Genomic DNA, 20,815 nt, shown 5'->3' on the forward strand with positions numbered 1-20,815 from the left:
TCTATATTGATCTTCCTCAGCATCACGAAAAATTAGAGTATCATCAGCATATTGAAGGTGAGATATATCCGGGCTATTGTCTACCCTGCAGTTCACTTAAATCCGTTGATCCAATCATTCACCTTGGTAGTTTTTAACATGTTATTATATCCCTCCATTGCTAGGATGACCAGAAAAGGAGACACAAGATCACCCTGCCTTAAGCCTCTTTGAGATGAGAAAAACCTGAAGGAGACCCATTAATCAGGACCGAGAACTTCACGGTACTAATGCAGAAATTGATCCATCTATGACCAAACCTCATCTTTTGTAGAATCCCTGGCAGAAAGCTCCAATTTACATGATCATAAGCCTTTTCTATATCCAACTTATGGAATTGTGCAGGGGTAACTCACTTGTAGTGGAGAAGTATGAATTATGGAAGGGGGTGGAGAACTAGTAACATCACAACCTGTGTGGATGTGGTCTTTGGAGGGGCATGATGAAGGGGTAGGAAGATTTAGGGAAGGGGATGGCAGCAGGATAAGTTTTTTGGGGCGTAGGTGGTATAGAGAGAGTAACCTAAGATTTTCTTTTCCCAATCTATATAGACTATCATGCCAAAGAGAGTTGACTGTCCAACAAATCTGTGGAACACATGGGGGAGTTCGCTGGGGCTTAAGGTTTAGGAGGAACATCCAAAACTGGGGGGCGAATTTCAAAACCTGGTTGATCTATTGTACGGGCAAAATGTTCCAAATGACACTGCTGGCTTGTGGAGATGGAGAGAGAGAAGGGACGTTTGTTCATTGTTAGATCATATTACCAGAGTTTGCTAGTGAGAGAGGAATCAGCCTTTCCATTTGGATTCCCGGGGCGCCCAAGGTGTGCTCCTTCACGTGGCTGGCAGCGAGGGAAGTGATACTGACAGCAGTGAATCTGAGGAAGCAAAGGATCACTTATCTTAGTTGGTGTTTTATGTGCAGATGCTCGGGAGAGGATGTAGACCATCTCTTGCTACACTGCCAAGTGGCTACGCGGTTGTGGTCAGTGATCTTAAGTTGGTTTGGAATTTAATGGGTGATGAGGTGTGGCATAGTTGGGCCTTCCGAGGAAGGAAAAGAAGACCGAGAGCATGGGACGTTGCACCATTAGCCATTATGTGGGTTTCATGGAAAGAGGGAAACATGAGAGTTTTTGAAGGAGTTGTTAGTGATTTCGTTAAATTACAGAGTAGTCTCTTGTTTCTAGTTTTGTTTTGGGGTATCCATGAGGCTCTTTCATGTAGCTGATTGGGTTTCTTTTGTAGAGAACCATCTTCTGGTGTACCCATGAGGTTCCTTCATGTAAAGATGATGGGTTTCTTCTGTAGAGAACCATATTTTGGTGTACCCATGAGGTTCCTTTAAGTATAGATGATTTGGGTTTCTTTATGAATACAGGAATGTCTTTCTTATAGAAAGCAGGGGTAAATGGACCAGCACATGAGAAATAAAGCAATTTGGTATATAACGAAATTTGGAGAAAAGGCAACGTGCAATGTTCACTAATTCAAAGAGGAATGGACAAGGATCAACCACCTTCAGTATAAAATACATACCCAACAAGTATAGCAGGATACGGTACTGCAGACAATGTTGGCCTAAGCCTTGAGCCTGGTAGCTGCTCTGACTCTGATAGGCAAGTGTCTTGGCTTAATCTGCGTTCACTTGCCTCATCCACCCTAATTCCATCTGAAACAAAAAAGAATTTTATCAAAACCCATGGCAGGATAATTCACAGTATGACCATGATAATTCACACCTTTCAAACTAGATCCACCAGCGGAGGACTGAGATGGACTTATAGGTTCTCCAACAGAAAACGATATGGTACTTGAAGAATCTCGACATTCACTTGCACTTGCAGTGGACTCTGCAGAAAAACCATCACCAGATATTCCCCCATCATTTGATTGACTGCGACCTTTGCACCAATCAACAACAGATAAAGGACCTTCCATAGTACCAAAAGCAGATTTCATAGCTGTTTTTATATCATTCTGCAGCAGAGTGAGGGCAAATGATGCCTGAACCTGAATGAAGATGTTCAAATATTAAGTTGCGAAAGGTGAGAAACCCAAAGTTATACAATGTGCGAAATTTAGCAACAAGTAATTATGCATCTTCTCACCATTCAAACTAAAAATTTGTTTCAGGTGCTTACCCATGGAATCAATAATGAGAGTAGTCGCATGCTAACCAATGTGAAGAAGAAAATGAACGGAAAAAAAATCACAACTGAGAAAGAACTTTCCTCCGACTCAGATGCTAACCATGTGACACCTAAATTGATAAAAAGGAAAACTATACACTGGGGAGATAAAACTAATAAATAAAGTAACAAATTCTACATCATCTCATCGATAACGATAAAGATCAAGAGAAAAACTCTGAGCTGAAAAAACACGGATAGAATGCAATTTAACATCTCCATGCAGCTACACTCATGGATGTTTATAAAAATCTTGTTTAAATATTCTTTTCCTCAAAACTATCAGATAGCACTTCCCAATCTGTCCACAGTATCATAATCATGAGTAATAGGTCATCTGTGGTATTATTGCATTCTTATGAGACTACACCACCAGCATAAACAAGCCACTGTAGCCTAGGGTAGTAGACAAAGCAGGCTAAGAGTATGCCAGAGGTGCCTCTGCTGAAAGGGGAGAGGAGGGCTACATTCTATCAACTGTGAACTCATACAAAAAGTATTTACTTAAAAACAAAAAGCTTACATCAGCTGAAAGTGGATCAATAAGCTCCACGCCAGCAATATCCAGCGAATGACAGGAAGCCAATACTCCCCCACAACCTGCATGAACCATGGATGGTCCACATGAAAAGCCACGCCTCCACTGCTCCTGCAGTGTGAGCCAACCATAAGGACCATCATTATTATCAGCATCTAGTGCAACATCAACAAGAGATGTAGCTTGCTGCACAAGTAAAGCCACCCCGTCAAGGAGTTCCTGAAGCGGTTGCCGTAGCCCATAAGCTAGCATACTTTCCTCAATGAAAGAATTATGCTGAACAGAGTGGCAAGCTTCTAAAGCAGATGATGGTTGTTTCATGCCCTTAGAAACTCCAACAGAGCGCCACACACCAACTTGTGCATTAAGGGTCCCATCCAGTAATCCTCCATCAATATCACCTGCTATCCTAACTGGTATTATTTCTTTCTTTTTCATCTCGGATTTGCTTGACATATTGTCCACTGTAACCACTGCTTCACCTTGTGGCTGGTTTATAATGGTACTCCCTGACATCCTGCTCGCGCCAACAGGAAGGTAGCTGCTTGAAGACAATAACGTATGCCGAATCTTACACATAAATGCCTGGCACATAAGGCATTCAACTTCTGTTGCTAGCACAGTTTTCATTGATTGACCAAAGCTGTCTGCTTTTAGTAACGCTTCATTGGCTTTCTCGGTTTTATTGTGGATAGATTTAACAGAATTTGTTGAATTGAAACCATAAAATGGAGACTGTTCTACTTGAGCCTCACGTGTAGCGCAACTATGGTCAGAACCAGACAACTTGCCGTCATTTTTCTCTTTTCCACTTTCAATATGAGTGTAATATCTCTTTGATTGAATAATGGAGCTTGTATCACGCCTTCCAGAACCTGTTTTGAGGTTTACAGTGACACCAGACTTCTCCTCACATGCGTCAAAGTAAGGCGATAAAGGTGGGGTTGCAGAGTAGACATAGCTATCTGAGCTTGAATTTGAAGTATCCACTTCCCGGGACTTCGGGAGATAGGGATTCCTGAAAATCAAATGGGACTTCTCACCTGTAGGGGTTTCAACTGCTCCATACTCTGGAGCAAAAGTCATCAGAGCTTCAGCTTTAATTAAGTGATCGAATTCACCAGCAATAGCTGCTGAAGAATTGTTTACTTGATAAGCAACTGCAGTGCTTTTTATAACTTCTTGATGTTTGCTCAGTGAATCATCCAGACTTGCTGGCGGTGGTGGTTGATTAAAGCTATCAAATGATGGAAAACCTACTGGCAAAAGCATCTGATCTTTGACATCCATCATCGAAGGACAGGGGCTGCTACCAACATCTGCACTATCTGCTGCAGGATACATAAGAGCCTGAGACTCTGCAGTTCCTGGAGGCTTCAAGAATAAAAAAGAGAAATTAGCTCATTTACTGGTTAGGGAAGCAAAAGAAGAATATCTACTACAACAAGGTGACTCGCATTCATCTGGCAAGCAACAGGCATCTATTAGCTACCAATGATGTCCTGTTATGTCCAATTTATTCATAGTTCCACGTCATCCAGTAAAACAGCACATCCATCTCTTATGTGCATTGTGCTAACTTCGCAAACTCCAATTAATAACTAACACCCAAACAGCAGTGCATTCAAATATCTTGAAGCAATTAAACTTTACGGCAAATCTGTATACAAGTCGTAGAATTCCTATCTCCCATGGTGGCATGATTAATGTGTACACACTCTACTCCAAGAAAACAAAAACAAAAATGAATCATATTTAGGTTGTTGTGTTTCATGCGATGAAACTACTGGATCATCTGTTCCCTTGAGATGCTTTGGTTTGCTTAGTTTCATAGATTAGCAAAGCCTTCCATCTGATATAAGAGGGCTGATTGGTTTGACAAAAATCAGCTACTCAACTGCATTACACATTTATATTTTATAACTCTGAGATTTTCAGATTTAACTTGTAAGTTCCAGGTCAAGGAATAATCAGGGTCTTAACAAGACTCTAGCACATACAGTTGAGATGATGCAACCGCACTTTGTCATGGAAAATATAACTACCTCTCCAAACGGCAAAACGTCATTCTCAAAGAAGTCACCAAAATCTCCAAACTCAGATAGAAGTGCCTGAATATCCATGCCTACACCTCTATCATCATCATCCCAACCCCACTGAAGCCCAATCTGATCATTTCCTCCAGTTATTGCAGAATTATTAACTTCCATTGAGGCATAGTCACTTGTTGATGGATTTATCACTGCTCCTGCCTGACTAAATGACTCTGAAATCCCAGTTCGTGACCTCTTAAAGCCCTGCATAGAAACATGAAATGTCATTTCAGCCAATTCCTGTAAACACACGCACACCATAAGAATTGAGTGGAGAAAACAAAAGAGCACACGGCACATGCTATCAATATGGATAACTGGAACTTTCACATTTTAGTAACATTTATGCAAACATTTCAGAGAAATAAGGTAATCACTAGTCCAACAAAGGTGGGAGCAAATACTGTAACAGAGTTCCTCTTCAACACCCAAAAGAGGGGGAGAAGAATCTCTATGCCAAAGAAATTAATCATCATCGACCTCACAAAGAAAAGATCAATTATACCAATGTCATAATTATGCTGCAGAATCTATGCAATTCCATATTTCAGTTACACATGCTGTGCCAATTTAATACTTATATAAAAGGCGGATCCAGGATTTAAAATCTATGGACTCAACCTTTAAGATTCTTAGCATTGATGCCCTTGTATTTTTAAATGGGTTCAGACCTACCGTTTGTTGCAATTTTAGTGAACTTTTACACAAATTTATGTTCCACGTCAAAAGTACTGGATTTAGATGAACCCGGCACCGCAACTCAACATCCACCCCCAACTTATACTACAAAGAGCAGCTATTATGCTGGGGCGGGGCCTCTAAATCTTTTCTAGCCTTTATTAGAGTCCAAATTCAGCTAGAATACTATGTGCATCCAGTGCAAAATACGTCTTATCCACCCTCCACTAACTAGCTTCAATCAGATACTATTATCTCTGAAAACTCTTCTCAGATCCTTCCTCTTGGTTCCAACATTCCAGATCCTTCCTCTTTGTTCCCTTTAGCAAAAGAGGTATAATGAAATGGACAAACGGTTGTGCGTCTCTCCCTCTTCTATAATCATAAATTATCATATTTATCAATACTAATTATGCCACTGTTACAGAGATAACATAAGCAACAAACATTTCTGAGAAATTCCATCCATACAAATCTTTTTCATTAGCATCATTGCCTGCTGATCAGAGCAAAAAGTTCGCAGCCACAATAACATTTTTAGGTTTAAGAATTTGACAGATATCTTTATCCATGACCAAACAATCAAGTGAAAGAAGTAGAAGCAGCCAAAACAGAAATTGCAGAAGCGCAATGAACCAAAAATATTTATCTTTAAAGCAGAATTCCTAAAAATGAACTCAAACTTTAAAACTCCAGATAAGTTGTTGATTATCTTCATTTTGAATGTCAAACTTAACTAATTCTCGTAGTGAACTCACAATTTCTATATTTCTTACAACTTTGACCTTTTTCTTTCTCTATTAGGAGCAGAACAATGAAACAATTGAGAAGCCGGTATGTGGACCTGAGACCTCAAGGTTTGATTATAGAAGATACAAAGAGAAGAAAAGACCAACAGTATCGGCGTCAGCATGCTTGTCAGTTTTGCTGCAACAAAGTCCTGAGATAGAATAAGCTCTCTATTTGTGCACTACAGCAGAGAATAAACACAGATGTGCAAGACTTCATGCTTCAACAATTCATAGCTTCCAAGTCATGTTATACTTTCTTTAGTAGATTCCTCCTTGGATGGACATGGAGTGAAGCACATAGAAGGTTGCAACTCAATTCTAAGAAGGTACTATGTACCTCTTTGAATTTGAAAAAAAAAATGAGATAACAAGATAGTAATAAGAATTGTCTCCAGTTCACTAGTCATAGCAGGATAAAGAAGGTTAAGATCGAATCAGGACTACATATTCAAATATAAGATAGTGCGTACAGTCCAGTGGATACAAATTAGAGAGAACTCAAAATTATGTACAGGAAGCATACCGTTTTAAGATTGTCATTTCGAGACTGATCCACAGAAGATAATCCAGACGGTCTACACATCAAAGAATCGGCATCTGCTTCAAGATCGCCAGCTCCTGAGGTCTTGTAATCACTATCACTAGAAGAGGTACTTACGCTGCTAACACTACTACTATTGCTATTACTACTACTGTTATACTGCCGATTTGAGCGCATGATGTTTGCATCAAGCCAAGATCCATCTGTCGAATTGACTTTGGCATCACTACTAAAATCAAAACTGCAAATATTGTGGATTAGATGTATGAGATAGAAGTTCAACCTAAAAAAAGTTATGGAATGAACTGCCAATATGAACAAGCTGAGAGTACCAATGCATAAAGGAGGATGTAAAGGACAATGAGGGCCCAATCCAGTTCTGCAGCCAGAATCTGCGAATAGAATGTTTGAATGTTAATTTGTTCTCTTTTTCAGTAGTGGAAAAAGAAACTTGAACGGTTTCTAATTGTGCATGTCATCCTTGCATAGAACCATCTTAATAATCTTCTCTAAGCCATTCTAATTTTATCAAATGTCCACGGAGGAACTCTTCATGATTCTCAAGTAAGTTTTTAAGGGGAAAAAAAATTCAGAATCATTTTAATCATTCTATTTTTTTTTTTTTAGAATCACAATTCTCAAGTAATAGAAAAAGCAAAGTCCCAAGGGAGGTTCTATGGAGATCTTTGGAGGCTAGAGGTGTTCCGGTAGCTTACATTAGGGCAATCAAGGACATGTATAATAAAGCTAAGACCCAAATTACATCGGTAGGAGGAGACTCAGAAAACTTTCCAGTAGTGATGGGGTTTTATCAGAAATCGCTCTTAGCCCGTTTTTATTTGCCTTGGTGATGGAATATGGATGTATTGACGCATCAGATTCAAGGGAAGGTGTCATGGTGCATGTTATTTGAAGATGACATAGTACTGATTGAAAAGACGTGCGGCAGCGTTAACACCAGACTGAAGGTTTGGAGACAACCCTTAGAGTCTAAAGGTTTCAGGTTAAGTAGCACTAAGACAGAGTACTTGGAGTACAAGTTCAGTGCTATGACTCGTGAATCTGACATAGAAATGAGGCGGAATTCACAAGTCGTCCCCAGGAGAGGGAGTTTCAAGTACCTTGGGGCTATAATCCAAGGTAATTGGGAGATTGACGAGGATGTCACACATCGGATTGGAGCGGGGTGAATGAAATGGAGACTCGCATCCGGTGCCTTGTGTGATAAGAATGTGCCACCAAGACTCAAAGGTAAGTTCTACATAGTGATGGTTAGACTGACTTGTTGCATGGGGCGGAGTATTGGTCAGTCAAGAACTCTCATGTCTAGAAGATGAAAGTTGCGGAAACGAGGACGCTAAGATGGATACAAGAATGAAGATATTCGGGACAGAGTAGGCGTGACCTCCATGGCGGACAAGATACAGGAAACAAGGCTGACATGGTTCAGGCATGTCAAGAGGAAATGTACAGACGCCTCCGTGAGAAGGTGCGAGAAGTTGGCGATTGCAGGCCTAGAAAAGGTAGAGGTAGGCCGAAGAATTACTGGGAACAGGTGATCAGGCGGGATATAGCGAGTTTGCAGCTTACCGAGGACATAACCCTTAAAGGAGGGTGTAGAGGTCGAGGATTAGGGTAGAAGGCTAGTAGGTAGTTGCGCGTTTTGCTTTTCCTGTCAGTAGTATCAGTAGTATTTTCGTATTTCCTTATTCTTAGTTCTCTAGTACTACATGTTGTTTCTTCTGCTTCAATTTTCTTATTATCTTCTTGTTGTTACTGTTTATTTTACATCATTATTGTGTTTATGCTTTCTTGAGCCGAAGGTCTATCAGAAACAGCCTCTCTACCTGCACAAAGTATGCATATGGTCTGCGTACACACTACCCTCCCAGGCACCACTTGTGGGATTACACTGGGTTTGTCGTCGTTGTTTAATTCTCAAGTAAATTTGAACTGAAAGGCACCCTAGTCACACACAAACAGCACTAATATGCACTTTTGAGAAAATACTCGCACGCATGGATGTTAGGCAAGAATATATTGATTTGTCAGGTTGATTCTGGGTAAGGGTCAAGGTTAAAGCAACTAAGCAAGAAACACTAAAAATTAGCCAATAAGTATTCAATCCCAGCTTTATTAATTAGATCAAAGTATGAGATGTCAGTATAGAAACTTTGCTTACAGTGGAAACCACAGATATAGACTTCCCACAGAGAACTTATTCTCCATCAGCCACTCACATCGACTCTGATAAAATTTTAAGAGATGGAATCTATTATAGCAAAACCTCAAAAGATGGAAGACCATAATATTTCTACAACCTAGTAGTGGATGGATGGTTATCTGACCATTACTGTGGCGAAAAGGCCAGATATTTAAAAGAGTAGTTTTCTGTCATTAATGTGGAAGGTCACAGATTTGTCTTCCAGCACTCCAGTGAAAACCTTCAACAAGACTGAAAGGACACTAGTTATATGCTGACTGACACTAGTTTAATGTATCTCCTTTTTTATCAGCAACTACTTTAATGTAATCTTCTTCCACATCAGCTAGATGCAAACTTATGCTCCTTCCCATGTGCTCTTGTCTCTTGCTCTCTCTCTCTCTCTCTCATCAATGAAACTTCTGTTCCTACTCCAAAAAGGAATGAAGAGAAAAAACATTGTCAGAATTTAACAAATATACCTTTTTAGAGAAGATCTAGCACATGCTGTTTGCACCACTGGAACAAGAATAGCCTCAGGAGGGTAAATAAGCATTCTTGAACTTTCTTTTATATTGTTGTTTCCTGGCGTAGTGCAGCCAAGGCTAACTTCAACATAGCAATTCTGTCCCTTGAGCTGATAACCAGATCGAGAAACATTGCATGGTAGCCCAACAATACCGTTTGAAGCACTAAACTTGCAGGAACTGTTTGAGCAAGTCAAATAAGAAGAACCACAGTAAGGCAACCACATTAAGATGAGCTCTATCACTTTGAAAGAATGATGTTCACAAACACGAAAAGGAGGGAGTGAGAAGGACAAATTTTAAAACAACCAAAAAAAGGGGGAAAAAAGAGGCAAATTTGACCTAAGATACACTTGCTTCACAAGATCAGCAGGGCAACATCCAGTGAGCCTCCCACGCATTCCATGAGGTGAGACAATAACTGGAAAAGAGGAAAAAAAGGGATAAATGAAAATACGAACATACCTAACCATTCAGGAGCATAACGATGGTGCCAAAAGGTTTTTTATTGGTTGAAAACCAAGTTCAACAAAAACAACAACAAACCAATAAGTTACTACAAGTGGGGTCTGGGGAGAGTAGTGTGTACGCAGACCTTACCCCTACCTTGGGAGGGTAGAGAGGTTGTTTCCGGTAGACCCTCGGCTAAAGACGAGATGAATCAGTGGCAATAAGTGGTAACAACAACAAGGTATTAAGAAACAACAACAACAAACCCAGTGTATACACTCCGCAGACCTTACCCCTACCTTTAAGAAGGCAGAGATGTTATTTCTGGTAAACCCTCCAAGGTATTAAGAAAACCGAAGCGAAAAAAGAAATCAAATAGTAGGTAGAACCAGCAACCCAAGAAAGAAGAGATACTAGAGCAAGAAAAAGGGAAACGCTCGACTGCCTACTAATTGTCCACCCTAATTCTGGACTTCCAAAACCAAGTTCAAAATTTTTATATATGAATAAAAGCTCATATTTTTTATTGTTAAGTTTGTTTAAACTATAAGTAGACTGATTAAAATGTGGATTTTCTTTAACCCATCTTTCTCACATGCTAATAAGAAAGATGTTGCTAACCCGTGTTGCTAATAAGATCTTAAAATTTCAGGAGGCTCATAAACATTTGTGAGAGGACGAAATTTATAGCTTAACCATAGTGTATCATTTATTTATTTTTTTTGATAAGGTAACAAGTTTCATTAAAAGGACCCGTATACAAGCAGTACACCGAAAAACATAGAACCATAACGTATCATTTAAGCAATTGACAATCATGGCATACAGAAGATATCTATCTTAGCTTTCTAGCACTTTTCACAAGCCATAACAGCTTACTGCTGCCAGAAAAGCACTCCCATACAAGCAATACGTAAGGTTTGATCCTAAAATACTCACATCCTAAACAATCTCGGCAACCACCTCCCCAGAAGAGCAAAAGTTACAAACAGCCCCCCCCCCCTCTTCCAATCTTTACTCTTTTTGCACATAGAAACCAATTAAGGCTTAAAAATTTGTGGAGCCTTCTAAATTTCAGGAGGTCAATAATATCGACTCTACAAAGGACTAACAACCAAGAGAAATCAGAAGATCAAACCATCTAAAAATGCAGACTTGTCTATTAAAGTAAATATAAATTTAGGCCTTACAAATGATTTCTATATATGATTTTACTCACAAATTCAGCACATAATGGAGTGCAACAAAAATGTGCATGTTTTGCCGCTGGGTTTATTTCCAACTTCCATTATTTTTGGAGTACTTTTACAAAATCAATCTCAAGGATCAACACATTTCTTTAGCTTCGCTTAGATTCCATTAGGTTGTAATTAGTGTAATGATAGCAAGAATCTCACAGGTTCTGGAAGAACCTATTGGGTGATTAACAAAATTCAGCATCTGAATGTACATCCAAGCCTTTAATTGTTTGTAAAAGCATTGTTTTGCAGCGAAACCAACCTGGAAGCCTCTCACCAGAGACATTAGATGTATCCTCTGATATTTTATCAATGTCACCACTTGAAAGTGCTCGTATAAGCCTAGAAGAAGGTATGAAGAGCAATAACTTATTACAGGACCAAATAACAGATAGCCAAAAGGATAGATTGCAATCCCTCCCTCAAATTAACAATGTAAACAAGGGTTCATTAAACTTACTTTGCAGATATTATAACGTGGACAAAGATAGCCTCTTCCGTAGCAGAAAATATGAACTCAACCACTGGCTGTCCCTTCCTTTAAGAAAGCAGCAATTGCAAATCAAACAGATATAAGGGTTAATTACAATGAAATCGCGATTAGAATGACAGAAGAATAACTCGGGAACTAGCATACATCAAGGAGAACAGTAATACAAAAAACACTTAGACCATGATTAGTATCCAATTCAAAAAATGAAAATGCAAATTCCAGGCACTGGGGAAGCTATGAACATTTAGCAGGCAAATAAAAAAGATATAGCTACTACAAGTGCCACATCCAGAAAAGACTAAAAAGATGTACGTTTTCTCAAACTTCTAACTGTACATAAAAACAGAATGACTCCACAGATTGAGGTTGTAACTGAAAAATCCAAAAGTATACTAGATTGGAATCAGCACCACAGTCCTTTTATCTCCATAACAACTTCTAAGCCGAGGAGCGCACGATTTCATGGCAACATAAGGAAGATAGTACGGTAACAAAGGAGGTTATAAAATCATAGTAAAATCACAATTCTTGATCTCTGTGGTGTCAAACCACTTAGGCAAACAAAACAATGTAACATTAATAAACATACCTGAACAACTCTTCATTCTGTGAAAATGGATGGTGTTTTGTAAATACATCTCCATATCTCACATATGAAAGTCCTCTTAGTTTTCTGCCATTTCACGTTAACAAGTAAATAAATAATAGATCATGGAAACCTCTAACATGTTAGAATAACAAACATTACCTTTCCATGCAATTCCTTAAGGCCTGAGATAGCGCAGCAGCAACCTCTTCTGAATCTCCAGGAGCCACCCAGAGACCAGATGCCAAAACTGCAAAAGATATGATAAAGATTGTTAAGCAAAGCAAAACGAAAAACAAAAACGGGAATCAGGATAAGTTCAAGAGTTAAGTGCAACTCAATTACAAAAACAATGACAATTGGTCAATCAGTCCATCAACAACGCCTCAATCCCAAACTAGTTGGGACCAGTGATATGAGTCCTCTACATATTCCGCTCTATTCAGGCCCGTCAATATTGGTAAGTAACTTGCCGTTTAACACAGATGCCTAGTTCTCTAAGATTGGAGGTTTTCAAAATTCCACACGTGTCCTCGCCAGACCTAACTCAAGTGTAAAAACAACTAAACCCTTAATCTCAACTAGTTGGAATTGCCTACATGGATCCTTTGCTTCCATTGTATTCTACTCTTGGCTAAACCTGCTTTGATTCCTAAAGATTGTAGGCATTTTCAGACAATTTTCTTCATGTAACTTTAGGTCTACCTCATCCTCTTTTAGCACCTTCAATCATCATAGTGTCGTCTAATATAACATACCTCTTAATTTGGATACAGCTGACTGTGCCTTTTCAACAACAGATGAATGCTGCCCAGGGGAAAAAAGCCAGAGCTTGATCTTCTCATCTGAAAACTAAAAGCAAGCAGAAGTTAGACAACTAAGAAATTTACAGTTTAACTACTTTGCTGATCATCCATACCAGGGTTGTGAAGACCCTGAGATGGGTCCCAAGGTCCAACAAAGGAATTGGTCCACGTGCTGAGAAATCCTTCCTTCTGCAATTGCAGATGCGATGAGAGCACGAGCCATGTAGCAGCGTCTTTCTTATCCAGCTTCACACTTTAAAATAGATCGCAGAACACGAAGAATTAAATAAATTTTACAGGTAGTTTATTCAAAGGAGACAGCACTATGCATAAAATGGACTTTAGACTGCTCAAATATCAAACCTCTTGTCCACCAGAGAGCTGACATCAGATTCATGAGGAAGAAACTGAAACCAAGATATCTGATGTAAGCCACCCTGCAAAACCAGAAAATAATAAATGAGTCCAAGGCAAATATATGCAATCATAATAAGCATCACAACATCAGGGACAGTTCAAGAGTATCATATTAGAAGAAACTATATCTCTTTCTCAGTAATTTTAGACAATCAGTACAAATGGCATGAAAAAGATGCACACAGGCCACATATTTATTAGGATATACCATCAAAGCAGCTGAGACTTCCTCAAAAGAAAGAAAGCTGGAGGACTGATAAAATCCCGAACGTGAAAGGGAATTACCGTTGGTACTACATTATATGTGAACCAGTTTTTGGATCAATCTGTGTGGTCAAACTTTTGGGAGCACCGTACGAGAGCTACAAATATCTGGAATGGTGTAATTGAGAAGTTTGAGAAAAGACTAGTTACAAGGCAGATGCAATGCCTTTCAATGGTTGGCAGACACACACTAATAGTTAGTGTCCTTGACAGCATACCAACTTACTACATGTCACTCTATCCCATGCGAAATAAGGTTCTTAAACAGCTTGACATGATCAGAAGAACCGTCTTACGGGAAGCTAACAGCAAGAGCCACAAACTCCACCTAGTGAAATGGTCCAAAGTCACAATTCCAAAGCACCATGGTGACCCGGTATAAAGAATCTGACTATGCACAACAAATGCTTGCTCATGAAGTGATTGTAGAGGTCTACACAGGAGGATCAAGCTCTATGGAAGAAGGGTGTCAATGCTAAATATGAAGTTCAGAATCATTGGTGTAACAGCTGCTTAGAGTTCCACATGGAATATGCGAACTTTGAGGTCAGTTCTCTCAGAATACTCACTTTGCAGTAGGTAATGGTTTACATATCAAATTTCGGGAGGACAATGGTTGGGCAGTTGTACTCCTAATGGATGATTACCAAACCTCCTTTCAAATTTCACGTGTTCCAGATTCAACCATATTCCAGAACAGAGAAGACAGCACCTGTAACCTATACAAGACTGCATGTTTGAGGACTTACTTGACCTTTTCTCTAGACTGGATAATTGCATAGTGAATAACCAGGCAGTTGACAACATAAAGTGGGGGCAATGCCAGTGAAGGGAGACACCCAGTCAAAGCAGGCTACACTTTCTACTGTGCACAGAATGAACGGTTGATTGTTAGCCATGGAAGCTAATATGGAAAAACTAAAGTACCAACAACTGTTATATGTTTCAGCTGGAAAGCTCTGCATGAAGCATGTCTTACCAGGGATAACCTCGGTAAAAGGAACATTCAGATTGTGAATAGATGTTATATGTGCCTTCAAAATACAAAAAACAACAACCACATGCCACAGAGTACTAAGCACGCCTTTGAATGTTGCACTTGGAAAGTTGGTAAAGCCATCAGAAAAATTTGGAAGATGATCCCTTCTAGCATTTTTTTATAATGGTGGTGTCGGGGACAATTTGCACGCACTTTGACTAATTTTATTGGGTACCTCCTACCAGCACTAGTACCGGATAACTCGCCCACCATGACTTAGGCAGATCGGGAAGAAAATACCTAGTGTCTTTTGCCTCCGGGGTTTGAACCTGAGGCCTCATGATTCTTTCCACTTCATTGACCATTAGACCACACCCTTGGGTGCGATCCCTACTAGCATTTGTTGGTGTGCATCAATGTTGTAAATAGCGAGCGCTACATCGCTAATAGCGTGTGGCGACGCGAGGCGAGCCAGCTGCGCTTTTTTGGTATGTTGCGTTGCGAATCAGAAAAGGCGAGCGCCTCTGCCTGTGTAGCGAGAGGCACTGCGAGGCGAGAGGCGCTTCGAGGCGACGCTATTTGAATAAAAACGGAAGAAAAGTAAGCGATTTAGATTAAAACACAAAATTAGGGCTTGGGTTTCACTTCTTCTCCTTCAGCGACGAGCAGCGACCATTTCTCGGCAGAAAAATTAGGGCTTCATCTTCTTCTTCATCTTCATCAGCCATCAGCACACTAACTCAGGTATGTTACTTTCTTTTCTTTTCTTCTTCTACTTTCTTCTTCTTCTATTTCAGCTGTCTTTTTCTTTTTTTCTTCGCTCTGGTCGACTTCACTATTGTTGTCTTCTTCTTTTTTCTTTTTCTTTTTCTTTCTTCACTGTTCAACTCTTTCTTCTTTCATTGCTCTGTTTTTCTTCTTCTTTATTTGCTCTGTTTTTCTTCTTTCTTTGCCCTGTTTTTCGACCAGAGCTCTTTTTTTTTTTTTGGGTTCTGTTTTTCGAGCAGAGGCAGTAGCCCTTTTTTTTTTGCTTTGTTTTGTTTGCTCTGTTTTTTCAATTATAGACTTATAGTTTTATAGAGTAAAATTAATAGCATATTGACTTGATAATTTTTTTTCTATAAAACAGCATTGAAATGGCTTCACATTGAGTCTTTAATTTTTTTCTATTGAGTCTTTAATTTTTGAATTGATATATTTATTAATATATTATTGTTATTGAGTTTTTAGTTATATGGATATAATATTTTATGTTTTTGTATAAATTGTCACTTCACATCAAAAAGGCGAGCGCTTCGTTGCGCGCCTCTCGCCTCAGTGAAGCGGGCCCTCGTCGCTATTTGTCGCCGCACGCTATCCAAAACACCGGTGTGCATGGACATAATGGAACAGAAAATGTTTTGATGGTTTATCAACCCCAAATCATTCTCTTAAGGCTAGAAGTCTATTGTATCTCATTAGTTGGCATAATGTGTCCCATGTAGATCCCCTAATAACTCTTTTGAACTTTGTTAGCTCCCGGGACTTAGCATAACCATTGCAGCAGATCTATGGAGTATGTTTATATCACTTTTTGGGCTTAGATGGGTCATGCCACATAATATCAGGGATGTTTTTGAGTCTTGGAGTTACTGGAAAGTTGATAGCACCATCAGGAAAGTCTGGAAAATGATACATGCAGCTATTTTTTGGAGCATTTGGAATGAGAGAAAGAGCAGATGTTTTGATGGAGTATCAACTTCTCCTCACAAACTCAAGGCTAGATGCCTCATGTATCTGTATAGCTGGGCTTATCTATCCCCTATAAACTCCCCTGATAGTTTTTGAATTTTGTTAGCTCCCTAGAACTAGTATAAACATCTGTAAGGAGCTAACAATCCTCCCTTTATTTTGCTATACTCTTTTGTAATTTCTGCATCTTCTTGATGCCAGCAATGAAACCAATTACTTCACCAAAAAAAGGACTTAGCATAGCCATTATGTAATGGAGCTAACATCCTATATTTTGCAATCTTACATTTTGTGCTCTTTTGCATCTTCTTGACGGGAAGCTACTTACTTCATCAAAAAGACCCTAAAAGATGGAATAGGAATGTATATACAAGGAAGAAGATCACGTTGAGGAAATTGATGACAAGTTCTGGGACTCAGAGAGGGTAGGAGGAGAAGGATTTTACTGGAGGAGAAAATGAGAAAAAGGGTGATAATGGAACTAGTGGTTGTGGTAAGTTGCTAAGGAAATTAGCTGAAAGCAAACGAGAGTGTTCGGTAAAGAAACTGTCTGCTGGTTGGGGAAAAGTATTTGAGGAGGAGAAGAGGTCAGGAAGGCAATTGAGGGCCCCGCTGCTCTCCTTTTTTGTGGGGAAAGAGAGGCTAAGCTATGTCGATCAAACTCTTCAAAATCCATGTACATCCGTGTCGACACGACATGGGTTGGGTGTGGGTATGGATCCACGTCAGATTTGGACAACTTAGGTGCTTTGACTATATCTATGACCGAGAAGTATAGATTGATTAGTTTGATTAAGGGTTTATGTCATATAAAGAATGAGAATGCTTTGCTATTACGCGTATCTTATGAATACAATATTAGGTGTTTATAAGGAATTAAATTTTATTAATTTTAGTTCAATAACTTTAATTAACTAAAATATAAGTCGTAATATATATATATATATATATATATATATATAGATACGGGTGCTTTAATATAAATAAAAGAATATATATATATATATATATATATATATATATATATATATATATATATATATATATTCTTTTATCGGTCATATTCCAGCACCCGTATCCACACTAAAATCCATGCACCCAAATCCTAAAATTTATGTGATGAAGAATCCGACCTCTAGATCTACACCCTTATTGGATACCCAAACCCGAGCCCGAGCAACATAGAGGAAGTACAATTGAGGGCTTGTACCAAAAAAAAAATACTCTAGCAAGACTGGAAATAAGAAAACGCATGTTAAGTTACCTATTTGAATTCCATGGAAACGGGATAATAGTTAGGACACAATTTCATTACTAGGGTTTTCAAACTTATAAAATTAAGCAAGTAAAAATAACAAATCAACAATAAGAACTTGCAACTTAACCCTCAAAAATAGTAGTCCTAATATCAGAACAAAGGCAAGGGTAATGAGTCATAAAAGGATATAATGCAAGAAACATACGATCTTGAACACATTTGTCCACATTATTAGATAATTTTGAAGCCCGCTGAAGTAAACACGTGTAGTTCTCTGGAATTTGGATCTTAGGGTATATGACGTGTATCGAAGGCATGAAGCATTTCCTTGCACAACAAAGGGGCTGCAGTTCCTTCTAACAGAACATGGAAAACGAAAAATAACAAAGGATTAGTGTTTGTACGAAAAAGATAAAGGGACTTAATAATCTCACCCCAAAAAAAGTAAGCTTCTGCTTTTCTAGGACAACTAGAGAGCAAACAACTACTTTTATGTTACTTGGGGAGATCCTTTTAGCTAATGGTAAAGCAATCAATAGATTAAGCGTAGAACATAATTCAAAACTTTAACTCCAGATCTCTTCAGTATGCAATAACTTTCCATCTAAAAATATGCATCTCTCTCACTTCCAGCTTCAAATCATACAAAACTCCATCAATCAAATAAAAACAACAAAACACAAACAAAAAGGCACAAGATCAGAATCCAGAATTATCACTCCGCATTATAATAACACCAAGGAAGGCGATATTCATTTCAGAATTAGAATTCTACATAGCAAACAAATTTGAGATCAATAAATAACAAGGCAAAAATATTATAAATTCACATTTTAAATGAAAATTAAGTTGAGTACAAGTAGACGACAAGAGAAAAACTGCAGACGAAGCACTACCGTATGTACTAGTGACCATCTAAGGCTCCAAGTTAAAATAAAGAAGCGTCTTTCGAAATCAACCCCATTTGTAACAAGGAGAGCGAAAGAGTTAAAAAAATTCAGTAAGCCAAAACTCACAAATCCAAATAGATTAACTTAAAAGATTTTCTTCTAGATTAATAAACAATAAATTGAAAAATTGGTTGCAACATGAAAACTTGCTACTAGAGAATTGGAAGATAGCATCATCGATGAAGATTTTAGCCATAGAGATTTTAAACTTTTTAATAAATAATCAAAATTTCTCTTCGTAATTCGAGAGAATACTTCTCTACCTTCTTAAGGTAGGAATACGGTCAACGTACACTCTACCCTCCCCTGACCCACTAGTGGATTACACTAGGTTTGTTATTGTTGTTGTAATTCCAGAGAACACTTCAACAAAGCCACCATGCACACCGTCATACACCCGGCCGACATCCCAATGGCCATTAAAATCTCCTCCTATAATAAGCTTCTCGGTGAGCGGAATGCCCCGCACTAACCCATCTAAATCTTCCCAGAAGCGCCTCTTAACCTCCCCGTCCAAACCCACTTGAGGTGCGTAAGCACTAACTACGTTCATGGTACACCCTCCCACGACTATCTTAATAGCCATCAACCTGTCATTCACTCTCTTAACCTCCACCACTAACTCTCTAAGTTCCCTATCCACTAAAATGCCTACCCCATACTTCCCTCTCACTACCCCTCAGACAACTCTAACATATGAAAGGAAATTCTAGACAAGGTTTCTAAAGTAAATGATCTTAAACCATGATGTATAACTCGATAAGCATTAACATGGAGTCTTGAAATGATTTCTATACCCAGTGAAATTTACAATATGATTTCTACATGAAAATTCTAAGTCATTATTGCTAAACAGGACAAACCTCATACAATAAGCATTTTCTTTCTTGATAAACATGTACTGCTCACGTTTTAATTGATACAATCAGAGTTTAACTTCCTAACAGAACATGATTTATACTAAGAAATTAAACAACACCAAACGCTTATACAAAGAGCCAGCCGTAATTCATGATATTTAAACTAAAATATTCGCACAAAGGTCGATCCTAAATCATGGTATCAATAAAAAAGTAGACCTTAGCTCGCGTTTTCTAATCAAGCCATATAATCATTCTAGTTGTTAAGAAGAAAAATCAGAGCCTTAAATGTTACTGACCAATTTTGGAGCAGCGAAACGGGGCTTCGACGGCTTCGGATCTACTCCTTTTTCTACGGATTCGAACTAAATGGAAGAAGTTCGGAGTAAAACTTGCTGCCTTAAAAGAAAGTAATCAAACGAGAAACTACAGTAGCGTGGTCCAGAACTTTGTGTATATTTTGAACAGTGGTGGCGGCTCTGAACAAAGTAGTCTGAGATGCAAGTATTGATAATAGAAAATCTAGGGCTTGAGTCTTTGAGCGAGATTTTGAAAGGCTCTAGAGTTTTCATCCACAGTCATATAAAATCTTCGAGGATGGATTTTGGGTCAGCCTTCGGCAGAAGAAAAGCAAAGAACAGAAAGCAGGTGTTCTTGCTTTGAAATCGAAAAGGGGGAAAAAGTAGATTTTGTGTCTCAATTACCTTAGTCAAAATCGTCGAGAGTAAAGGATTTGCTTTCAAACGATTACCCAAGTGGTGAGACCCCTCCTACTTGCTTGAGATTTGTGATTTCTTGGAGAAGGAAAGAGAGAGAGGTTGAGATGGGAGGAGGGGTAATGTAAAATAGATAAATAATCTGTTTAATACATAAAAATGTGTTAATTAGTGAATGATACCCAATATATTATGGCTTTCCGAATGTGATTATTTAATGTTGAAATTCCAATTTGAGTCTTTAAAATATAAAGTTAAACATTATTCACGAAGTATTTAATTTTTAAGTTAATAATATAAATTTTATTCATATTTAATTTATTTTTAAAAAAATTATTATTTAATCCATCTTTATGAATAATTATTTTTTTAATTTATTTTGCCATCACTAGTTGAGAGTCACGGACCTATTTGTTTGTAATCTGAAGGGCTTTTGGGTTTGTGCTGGTCTTGATGGTAAATAA

General features: G+C 38.5%; 1 protein-coding gene across 6 annotated transcripts in view; it reads right to left on the reverse strand.

Annotated features, from left to right (window-relative positions):
- LOC104092842 (mediator of RNA polymerase II transcription subunit 13-like) overlaps positions 1-20,479 on the reverse strand; it is a 30,084-nt gene extending 9,605 nt beyond the window's left edge. For 2 of the 6 annotated variants that reach the window (XM_009598524.4, XM_070192282.1), the window contains exons 1-17: positions 19,935-20,479; positions 18,031-18,181; positions 13,540-13,613; positions 13,290-13,429; positions 13,129-13,215; positions 12,533-12,620; positions 12,374-12,457; positions 11,752-11,829; positions 11,554-11,633; positions 9,946-10,024; positions 9,559-9,783; positions 7,206-7,265; positions 6,856-7,114; positions 4,816-5,067; positions 2,756-4,144; positions 1,783-2,053; positions 1,580-1,712 (exon numbers count right to left, since the gene is read on the reverse strand). In XM_009598524.4, coding sequence (XP_009596819.1) covers positions 1,580-1,712; positions 1,783-2,053; positions 2,756-4,144; positions 4,816-5,067; positions 6,856-7,114; positions 7,206-7,265; positions 9,559-9,783; positions 9,946-10,024; positions 11,554-11,633; positions 11,752-11,829; positions 12,374-12,457; positions 12,533-12,620; positions 13,129-13,215; positions 13,290-13,429; positions 13,540-13,613; positions 18,031-18,054 — 3,323 coding nt within the window. In that variant the 5' untranslated portion in view covers positions 18,055-18,181; positions 19,935-20,479. The remainder of the gene's footprint in view (positions 1-1,579; positions 1,713-1,782; positions 2,054-2,755; positions 4,145-4,815; positions 5,068-6,855; positions 7,115-7,205; positions 7,266-9,558; positions 9,784-9,945; positions 10,025-11,553; positions 11,634-11,751; positions 11,830-12,373; positions 12,458-12,532; positions 12,621-13,128; positions 13,216-13,289; positions 13,430-13,539; positions 13,614-18,030; positions 18,182-19,934) is intronic. The other 4 variants (XM_009598519.4, XM_070192283.1, XM_009598521.4 and 1 more) reach the window with 4 other exon arrangements.
- Positions 20,480-20,815: the final 336 nt, after the last annotated feature.

Source organism: Nicotiana tomentosiformis, chromosome 12 (assembly GCF_000390325.3).
Source record: "Nicotiana tomentosiformis chromosome 12, ASM39032v3, whole genome shotgun sequence".
NCBI lineage: Eukaryota > Viridiplantae > Streptophyta > Magnoliopsida > Solanales > Solanaceae > Nicotiana > Nicotiana tomentosiformis.